Raw genomic sequence first — 11588 nt, 5'->3', positions numbered from 1 at the left:
TGTACAACGTAGTTGCATAGGCTTTTAGGTCGCGAAGCGTGAGTCCCATATTTTCTAAAGTGGCTTTGTAAAGGATATTTATCGAGCTCCCGTTATCAATTAGGACTCGGTGTACCCTCTTGTTCGCGAGCTGAAGGGTGATGACCAGCGTGACATTATGAGGGAACTGTACATGGGATGCGTCATCTTCAGTAAAAGTTATGGGTTGAGATTCAACCCTTTGTTGTTTCGGAGCTCTGGGTTCGGATTCGTAGGGAGACCCGTCACCTGTTTTTCACCTCATTCACGTATCTTTTCTGGGCATTCCTGCCCGATACTGCAATATGGCGTCCCCCCAAGATGGTTATGACATCTTCTCATCAATCGGAGGGGGTCGTTCACCTTCCCGTGCTCGGGAGTTGCTATTCTGGGCAGGTGGTGCAGCTGCTGCCCTCTGGCTAGTGGAGGCCTGATTGGGGTTCTGATTTCTTACGTACTGCTTGAAATATCCTCTCGAGAACAGGCCTTCAATCTCATCTTTTAATTGCCTACATTCATCGATTGTATGTTCGATATCTCTGTGGAATCTGCAGTACTTATTGGAGTCTCTTTTCACCTTTTGGTTTCTCATGGGGTCAGGTCGTCTGAAAGGGACCTGGTTTTCATTAGCCAGGTAGATATTCTCCAGAGAGTCATTGAGCTTGGTATACACATTGTATACGGAGAAGTATCTTTCCCCTTTCTTCTTCTTTCCCCCATCCGCCTCGGGATTATTCCCTTCATTTTTCTTTCTCTTAGAAGGGTTGTCCCCAGGGGGTTTTGATGTCGTAGGATCCGCCGAGGTCGAGGCAGAGTTTGTGTTTGTGTTTGTGTTTGCTATTGTAGTTATGGGCTGAGAGGTCATATTCAATGCTGACCTCGCATGTTCTACATTAACAAACCTTTGAGCTCATCGATTGAACTCGGTTAAGGACCTTACAGGCTTCCTTTGCATATCTTCCCAGAGAGGACTTCCAGGCATTACTCCAGCTCGGACAGCCATTAAATGGCCACTATCGTCGATGTCACGAGCTCGAGCGACTTCCAAATTAAACCTTGTGAGATAACTTTTCAGTGTTTCATTTGGCTGCTGTCGAACATTGGTCAAGGAAGATGCCTCAGGCCTAATGTCTACCATGGCCTTAAATTGCTTCTTGAAATCTCTTGATAATTGATCCCAAGAAGCAATCGAATGTCTCTTATATTTTTCAAACCAATTCTTCGCTAGTCCCGTGAGAGAGAGGCTGGGAACAGCATGCACCTGAGCTCGTAGCCCACATTACTAGCTCGCATGATTGTGTTGAATGTACTTAAATGACTATATGGATCCGAATTTCCATCAAATGGCGGGACATGAGGAATTCTGAATCCTTGAGGAAACGGGGTGCTAGAGATGTGCGGGGAAAAGGGCTCGAGTTCTTCATCGAACTCTTCGTCCCTTTCCCAGCTTCGTTCATTTTGTAAGAGCCTGAATGCTCTTTCCAACTGCTCAATCCTTTCTTGGACTGGATCTACGTGGGGTCTGACTTGAATCAACAAGAACTGGTTATCGTTGATTACAACTCCAGTTCCACGTCTTGGTGTAGGGTGCTTACGCCCATTGAGATGATCTCTCAGTTCTGGATTCAATGGATTATCACGCCCCCGATTGTGGTTCAGATGCTCCCGTAAATCTGGGTGATCTCCTCGATTTCCAGTGTTCCTAGGTTCCTGGTCGTATATACTCACAGACCTGGTGTCACCCGAGCCTTCACTGGCATGACTCGTTGCACGATTATTACAAGATGAGTTTCTTGCTGGTCGCCTTGTCTCAAAAGATTGAGATCGAGACATTTGGCTTCTCATGGGATTGGGACCCCTATGCTCCCTAGAAGTTTCCCCATTCCCACGCCTTCGCCCAGCTCGCCTTTCCTTATCTCCATGGGTCGATTGTGCATCCCTCTGAATTGGCGAGGGGTGCCTTATTGGCAATGGTGGGTGTCTTATTGGCGATGGTGGCTGGCATCCATTACGGGGCCTAGAAGGCCCTGAGTTTGCTCAATCAAGTTCTGCCACATTCTGCGCGGTACTAGGATTTCGGGTCCGAGCCTTCGAGGGGGCTCGGTTATTCCCTACTCCGGCCGGTGTCTCCACAGTTGGGTTGGCAGGACTTTCAGCCTGGTTACTTCTCTGGGGTCTCGGCAAAGCAGGCTGCTCTGCTGGTGGCGGAGGTTACTCCGCTCTTCGAGTGGCTGCATTTTTGCGCGGCCGTCCCCGAGGTCTACGCGGTGGAACGTGAACTTCCCGCGGAGGCGGAGCTTGGGTGTAACGCCCTGCTAATTAGGGTCCATCACCAAGTGTGTTTAAAACCAATGATGGACTTGCTAAACAGGTCATTTGAGTTTAAATTGCGTAATTAAACTAATCACAGGTTTATGTACTAAAAATTTTGATCAAAGTAAGCAATTTCATTAAAAATGTTTAACTTCCATGCATGGAATTCCATTGTAATTTAAAATGGTTACAAACCCAAAAACGAATACAACAACTGACCTAGGCGGAAAAATCAGGGTTCAATCCTAGTTCCAACTGACAACCTCAGCTGTGGCGGACGAGCAGGCTGCATATGTACACTCCACCCCTGAAGCTCTCCAACTCATGGCTGTTCCAGCCTTTCCTTTTCTTTACCTGCATCAACTAGCACCCGTGAGCTGAGGCTCAGCAAGAAAACACAATCATACTTATAAGCAGTACATTGTCATATCATAGATTAACAACTAACATGCCTAGTAATAGTAATCCTACTAATGCATGCAATTAACTTAGCTGAGTGGCTACAGAGCCACACTAGAGCCCATCTCCATCTTTCATACAATCGGCCCTAAAGCTAGCCAAGAGGGTGTGATGCTAACATTTCTGGCAACCTTAGAAGCATTCAAACGTAAATCTCATTTCCGGATTGGCTTAACCCTATCAGTCAACGTTTGGCACGTTACTGCCTCCCTCAACTCCTGGGTCGAGCCTTTAAACTCTCGTATGATAAGCTGAGTGTATCAGCCTTTGACTAGTAAGTCTATTCCTTTAGAATTCAACTGGTAAGTTGAGTCCCTTAACTTTCAATTGATAAGTCGAGTGCTTTACCATTGACTACTAAGTCAAGTCTTTGATTTTTGACTGGTAAGTTGCATTTATAACCTTTGACTGATGAGTCAGATCCATAATCTTCGACTGATAAGTCAAGTCCTTTAACCTTCTACTGATAAGACGAATCCTTTTATCCTTTGACTGATGAGTCAGATCCGTAATCTTCGACTGATAAGTCGAGTCCTTTAAACTTGGACTGATAAGTTGAATCCTTTAACCTTTGAATGATAAGTCGAATCCTTTTATCCTTTGACTATTAAGTCAAGTATTTCAATCTTCGACTAATAAATCGAATCCTTTAACCTTCAACTAATAAATCGAGTCTGTAGAGCATGTTATAACCTTGACTATTAAGCCAAGCCTTTTATCAGATAACATAGATAAATCTTCAGCTTATAAGCTGAACTTTCCCAATCAGATATACAGATTAACAACCACAAGGTTACACAAGTGCGTATCACACTCCTTTTTATTTGTATGGCATCCGAGCCAGTCAAGTGCATGTCGCACGCCCTTTCCATTTGTTTGGCATCCGAGCCAGTCAAGTGCATGTCGCACTCCCAGGGTGGCCCAGCCATGGTGGCCCACACTCCATGTGCATAATGCCAATCTCAGCTCATAAACCGAGTCCTACTGATCCTCGACTCATAAATCGAGCCTTACACGCCTTCGACTTATAAGTCCAAGCTTTAGGACCCTCAACTTATAAGTTGAGTCTCTCAGAATCCAATGTAACCTCGACTAATAAGTCAATCCCAACTAACTTCCTAATAATCCCCTGGTTTAATAACCGAGCTTTCCAGTTGCAATAGACAATCACATATCTCATATAACATACATAACAACAATTACAATGCATTATAATACATTCAAATAGCAGTCATAGGCATAATCATAATTATGCGCATTCGAGTGTACTCAACCAGACATTCACAAACATAATTATAATCATGTTCATTAACAGGGCCAAAGCCTTAATCATATCTATATCCAACATTGGCTAATATCTAAGCACACATTCACATTCTAGGTGCAGTTTTCTTACCTTCGATTCGAATGCAAGCTACTAGCGACGCCCCTTTGAGTACGATCCCCGATTTGAGCCCTTAGCGTAGACCTAGTCACAACCATAATAAGGAATTCCATCAACAACGGGAGAATAAAAGCTTCTAGACCAAATACTAGCCTCCGGGACACCGAATTCCACTCAACAAGGAAGTAGAATCGACCCCGAGCCCAAATGGTTAAGTTCCTGATCTAAAAACCTCATTAGGGCCAAAAAATCCCCCTTAAGGGTCGCGGCCCTAGAGACCCATGCCACGACTTGCCTCTAAGTCAGAGGCTCGGCCTCCCTGGAAAAACAACACGCGCCGCACCGCTCCTATGAGGCGCCGTGGCCTGCCTCTACCTCCGAGCCCTTCTGGCTCCTTCTTGCTTCGTTGGGCCGCGGCATACCAAGAACAAGGCCGCGGCCTAGCCCTTCGAACCCAGATTTTCTGGGTTTTTCCCTTAGTCGAACCCAACCAAAACCCACCCAATTCTCTCCCAATCTTCCAACTCAATTCCCACAATCAACACAACCCTTCTCAGCAAAAAAACCTAACCAATTACCATATTAAAACTAATCAATAATCTCAAAGCTCATCCTCACAACTATCAAACATACAAAACACCATAGCCCCCAATAGATCAACAAAACTAGCATAGAAACTTCAGTTCAGAACCCTTACCTCAGCCGTATGACTCAAGTGCTAATTTCTCCCAACAATTCCCTGGTTTCAAGCCTTCCTTCCAAGCCAATCTCCTTCAAATTGACCCAAACCACCTTAAGCTCCAAGAGATGAAATATAGAACATGAGAGAGAATGGGAGCTGCTGAGACTCTTTTTCTTTAAGTTCCTAAGTCTTCTAAGGCCCAGCCAGCCAAATCCTAAATTGATTGGAAATGACCAAATTGCCCCTTGCCCTTAGCCTATTCATCAAGTGCTCACAAGGGAAATTTTGTCCTTTGTCTCAACCCTGCTATCCACAATTTACGTCCTTTGATTCCCGTTATCTCCAATACTCCGACATGATTACCAATAATTTCCCATTACCCACTAATTCCCGGTAATGTACTAAATTACTACAATACCCCCAAGCTCACCCCGAGCCAGGTATAAAACCCCGTTGTGACTTTTCCGCTAACTTGCTCATCAAGATCTCCGCACATCGGGTAACCCAAATATATCCACATAATAATGTGGTCTCAATCACACAAACACATATTTGCATTTATACCATGAACGGGTCAAATTACTAAAACACCCTTCTTATAAGAAACGGGCCACATACACATATTTAATATTTATAACATGCAAGCATAATTATATTATAATATAATTCACATAATAACACAGTTATTGCCTCCTGGCCCCCTAATCCAGGCACTAAGCCACATTAGGAAATTTGGGATGTTACACTGGGCATCTTGCGGAGGTGGGGCCTGAGCCGCCTGTGCTTAAGCAGCTAGTCTGGCTAGCTCTTCGTTGCGTTTCTTAGCTTCTGCCAACTGCTTTCGCAGTTGATGATTTTCGAGTTCCACTATTGGGACGTATCGTTCAGGATTGTAGTACATGTCCTTGTCGTTCCTAGGGGCAGGTGGTCCCCGAGAGTCGGATGAACCACTTCTCTCATCGGGATCAGAATTCACCATAGGCTGCTTTCCAGGGCGCCGGGGTACTCAGCTTCATCTAAAATTTCCTCCTCAAGAATATTGGGATCATTTGCTGCCATTGCTAATCCGAGAGGCTTTCTGACTAAACAGACTCACGCACGTACTGTTTAATGGCTCTCAATGAAAGCACCAAAATGTTGACATCGTTTTTCGTCAACTTAAATAGGAGAGAAATTAAACAAGAAAATATTGGAGGAAATAAACAAGGATGAATACAAGAGGTTTTTTACGTGGTTCAGCAGTTAAATCTGCCTAGTCCACGAGTCTATATTATTAGAACTTGGGAGTTTTCTGGAAACTCTTTAGAGAATAGTTGCCCAGAGTTTTCCCTCCAAAATCCGTATATCGGTCCTTCTACAAATGGATCTTCCTTCTTTATTTATAGAGAAGGTTGCCGAATTCATTCTCACATATCTCGGGAAGATATTCTACGAATCAATTGAAATAATGCTATTTAATGCATTATTTCCTACATACACGGAAAAGTCCCATAAAATGTGGGATCGGATAACAGATTAAACAATATCCCTTGAACAATGGGATTGAACAACAATAAATATGTTCACATATAACTGATTAACTCAAGTACGAGAATCTTCGAGGCTAGCAGTCGATCACGAACTCGCCGAGACTTTCTGTCGATCACGAGCTTGTTGCGTAACTTCGCCTATGCTCAGAACAAGCAGACATTAACGATATCGCCATATTCGAACTCACCCACTTCGAGCTCGAACCAGTCTAGAAGGCAAGAGATGGCTCAGGGATACATCCGAGTGTCACACCATGCTATTTGTGAGCTCAGAGCATTTTCGAGGTTACACACCCCTTTGCTCCTTCGAGGTCGCTGCTTACAGGAAAAATAGTTTGCACAAAATGGACAACGACGACAGTGCTTATTTCGAGCTTACACATAACGAGCCAATATTTCAGGATCACAATCTCATGCTCGAAATCTGGGTGTAACAATACTCTATAAATAAAACTAAGCATATTGCTTGTATCTAGTATTAATTAAACAGCACTACAATAGTTGATGCCATTGAATTTTTTTTTTTATTTGTGTTTCAATGTGCGTGGAGCAAACCATCTAAGTTTCAACTGCTATTATTTACCTTGCTATCAAAGGCCATTCTATTTTACTATGATATATAGATTTAATTATGTAAACATAAAAATGTAACCTTGGGTTTATTTGCATTATTAGTTTGTTTTCTCTCATTAATGATACGTTTTTTTTCATTAATATTCTCAACTTATAAAACTTATTAATGATACCTTTTTTTTCATTGATTAATAAAACATATCATTAAAGAGAAATTAAACATATCATTAATATCAATTCAACAAATGAATTGCATCATATTAAATAGTAGCCACTCAAATAAATAAAGGCAAATGTTTTGAAACTGTCTCTGATTCCTGTGTTTATAAAGAGTCATTATAAATATGAAGAAAGAAAAATTGTGCATGGAATTGAGGTGGTTGGCCAAATAAATAATGTAAAAAAAAATATCATGCATTAAGCTTGCTGCTTATAACCACAACTACTGAGTAATGACTCTGACTTGATGAGTCGTTTAAGAAAATTGATTGTGTTAGTTAAAAGGGTCGGACTACGCCTTAATTAGCAGCTTTAGCTAACTAATTGTATTTGGATAGAGTGATGAGCGAGTGAAACAAAAAGAACTTGGTCATAGTTACAAAGACATATTTTGTTGGTTGTTCCATATTGCGAGTTTGGGTTTCTATCCAATAAAGAATATCTCGATTTGGATGTAGGATTCCAAAGTATGTATACATAAAATAAAAATTTGTTAAGTAATTTTTTTTTAAAAATATATTCAAAGTTACATAAATGGCCTCCTTATATGTGCCTATAATAAGAAGAATACAACATATTTAATTTGAGTCCTTACAAGACACATCGGGTGTTGTTGAGACAAAATCCTTCAAACTTGATGGGTAGTTTCTAAAACCTGTGGACTACAGAAGAATTTTATGACAATGTTATATATAATAAAGAGTGTTTCTTACTTCAAAGGAATATAAGTTGAGAATTTGGTGAGCATACTGATTCTAGAAGTTCGTTTACACTCAAAAGATTGGGAATTTCCATTGAGAGTTCTGGCAGAATATAAAGATGCAAGGGTGTATGCTTAAAAAATAATTAATGTAAGTGGAATATTTGTATATATATTTAGTGAACTAAATGACAAATCGAAATCTGTACTATAATCAAATCGTATACAAATATATGACCTTTTGATGTTGTAACCTTCCAAGTTTGGCTTTAATTAGCTAGCCAAATTTTCAAACTTTAGTATCATAGTAATTAAATCAATCTTCAATTTTATTAGGGTTCAGATTGCTTTTTCAAGGTATTGTTTTATCAGTATTTGAACTTAGCCAATGCCAAAACTCTCTCCAGTGATTATGATACGAATGAATAGTGATCACTGAGCTATAATAATGTGTTGGCTATTGAAGCATGCCATAATATATATACACATATATAAAGTTAGTCTTGTTTACGTGTGTATTAGAATAAGTGTGCTTGGAAGAAGCTGTGAATATTCAGAAAAATGTGATTGAGAAAAATAAAAGCCCATGGAACTCTGAGCTGATATTATTATTATATAGACAAGTGTACAAGGTAAGTAGTTACAAAACAAGAATAGAAGAAAGAAATAATGGGTTGTCCAATAACAAACTAACTAAGTTAGTTAAGACAGCTTAAAGTTAAACAAGAAAATAGATAACGAAATAATGTTTGTACAAATATCAGCTAACACGTCCCCTCAAAGTGATTGGTCTGGAAAGAACAGTCAATTTGGTACATAGTGTAGTAAATCTAGAGACTAGAAGATGTTTAGTCAAGATATCTGCAAGTTGGTACTCAGATGACACATGTTGAACTGAAATTTCCTTCTTTTGAACCATGTCACGAATGAAATAGAAGTCTATTTCAATGTGTTTTGTACGAGCATGGAAGATGGGGTTAGAGGCCAGTTGAGTTGCAGAGTTGTTATAACGCCCTGGATAGCCAGGACCGCTACATTGTGTACTTATAAAGGTGCAGGACTTGCTAATCAAGTCATTTAGTCAAAACGTGTCACTAAACCATAAATGTGCTAAGGATAAAATGGTTTTGGTCTCAAAAGATACATTTCATATACTTAAACAAATTTACATATGGGATCCCAAAAAGGAATAGTGTTTAAAGGTTAGTTTACAAAATTTCCAAAATACAGACTACCATCAGCCACTCTAAGGCAAAATAGACATTTATAGCTTTCTGTTCTTGCTATCCTCTCAACCGTGGCGGCTGAGCAGCTGGTCATGTACATTCTGCTCACAGAGCTCTCCAAGTCAGGGCTGATCACGTTTTCCCTTGCCTTTACCTGCTCCACGTAGCACCCGTGAGCCAAGGCCCAGCAAGAAAACATAATACACATCTCAACAATCATATCAAGAGAATAATTCATCTAGCATGATCAACCACTTAACATTCCAAACATGTCAAGTTCTAGTCTTCGGAACATTGAACTTCACCAAACATGGTAAAAGATTCAATCCCGAGCACCCTAAATTAAATTCCCAAGCCTAGAATCTCAAAATCCCAAAATCCCTTAAGGGCCGCGGCATTAGCCACCCATGCCGCGGCATGGCCCCAACTAGAGGCCTCCCAATGCACAAAAATAGGTAAGGGCCGCGACCCTACTCAGACCATGCCGCTGCCCGCCCTCCTTCCTCAGCACCCATCAACTTCGAAGGGCCGCGGCTCACCAAGAACTATGCCGCGGCCCGACCTCTTCGAACCCAGAAAAACCTCCATTTTTTACTCTCAAACCTCATGCAAACTCACTCAAAACTACCCCAATTCCACAACTCAATTATCCAAAAACTTCCCACAAGATTCCAACAACACAACCCAGCTGAAAACTAGACTAGAAACCCGTCAAAAACCCATTTCAATCACTGAAACTTTCTAACTCAAGAACTCAAAACCCAGCCATGGAAACACTATAACTCAACCTTTAAACCTTAAATTAGAGCATACCTCAGCTGCAGAACCAATCCTCCAAGAGTTTTCTGGCCTAACTTCCAAGGTTCCAGCCTCAATTTAATCTTCAAATCCAAAAACGCAAAACCTCTTAGAACACACCCAAAAACACAGAATTTCAACCACAGAAAATGGAATTCAATGCTTACCTCAACCTTGATTAAGTTCCTTTGATAACCCTTGAGCTAATCCTCTAAACTCTAGCTTCAATTCTTAGAATTCCAGCCAAGACCACTAAGTTTCTGTGTTTTTCTTTGGGAGAGAAAGAGGGAAAGGAAGAAAGGGTTGGTTTGCTATATTCCACAATTTTCTAAAATCCTCTTAAGTCTATCCTTAAGCAATTAAGTTAATCCCAAGGCTCGGGGTACCGGAAACGTCCCCGAGGGTAAAATGGTAAAATTCCCCAATATTCCCACCTAGATTTCCTAACCTCAAATATATCTCCAATTATTTATTTTCATAACCCAATAATCCAGATAACCACTCGATACCTGAAATACCCCTTGACTTGTACAAAGTCAAACATTAGGCCCTGTTGTGACTTTCCCGCTATCCAGCTCCCTAGGATCGCCTTAAGTCTCCCGCTGCAGATTTACCCACATAATAATGTGGTTCTCACAAGTATAACATTTAATCACATTTATATTCATATAATCATACAAGCATGCTTATCATGTAATCATGCATTAAATCAATAAATTCACACATAAACCAATTATGCCCTCCCGGCACATTAATCAAGGCCCTTAAGCCATATTAGTGAATTTGGGTCGTTACAGTTGTTATCACACCATATTATCGAAGTAGATGCAATGGGCAATCTGAGATCAGTAAATACTTTCTTGAACCAGGAAAGGTCGATTGAAGCATTTGCAAGGGCTCAAAACTCAGAATCGATGCTGCTTCGTGAGACAACTTTTTGTTTGGCAGAAGACCATGAAACAATGTTGTCACCTAGGAACACACAGAACCCTCCCGTACTCCAGCGATCATCTAGACTTGATGCCCAATCAGCATCAGTAAAGGAAGCAAGGTGGAGATTGTGTGCAGCGGTAAGAGTAATGCCATGAGAAATGGTTCCCCGAAGATACCTCAAGATACGCTTGACAGCCATCCAGTGAGCTGAAGTGGGAGATTGCATGAATTGACAAGCTTTATTCACTGCAAAGGAAATGTCGGGACGAGTTAAGGTTACGTATTGAAGTGACCCAACAATTCGTCGGTATTCAGTAGCATATTTCAGTAAAACACCATTATTTTTGGATAATGGTTTGCCAACTACACCTGGGGTAGGAGCTGCCTTTGAATTAAACATATCTGTACTGAGAAGGATGTCTGTGATATATTTTTACTGACATAGATGGAGTTGACCTAGGGCTTAGGTGACTTCTATACCAAGAAAATAGTGAATGTGACCGAGGTTTCTCAAAGCAAATTGTTGATGAAGCTTGAAAATAAAATGCTCAAGTTGGATAGAGTCACTCCCTGTAATGATAATGTCATCAACGTACACCAAAATGAACAAGCTGAAAGTAGAATGATGGAGAACAAAGAAAGACGGGTCAGCTTTGGACCACGAAAATCCCCACTGTGTAAGAGCAGAACTAAGTTTAACAAACCAGGCTCTCAGCGCCTGTTTAAGTCCATATATAGCTTTAGAAAACTTACA

At 41.0% G+C, this 11588-nt stretch overlaps 1 protein-coding gene across 1 annotated transcript; it reads right to left on the bottom strand.

The window, feature by feature from the left end:
• Positions 1-10799: 10799 nt before the first annotated feature.
• Positions 10800-11234, bottom strand: LOC133815364 (uncharacterized mitochondrial protein AtMg00810-like). Its single transcript, XM_062248215.1, has one exon. It carries the CDS (start codon positions 11232-11234, stop codon positions 10800-10802), a length of 435 nt encoding a protein of 144 aa, XP_062104199.1.
• Between the last annotated feature and the right edge of the window lie 354 nt (positions 11235-11588).

The sequence above is a fragment of the Humulus lupulus genome, chromosome 2 (genome assembly GCF_963169125.1).
Source record: "Humulus lupulus chromosome 2, drHumLupu1.1, whole genome shotgun sequence".
NCBI lineage: Eukaryota > Viridiplantae > Streptophyta > Magnoliopsida > Rosales > Cannabaceae > Humulus > Humulus lupulus.
Note: the sequence above shows the minus strand (reverse complement) of the source record. Positions and strands in the feature narration are given on the sequence as shown.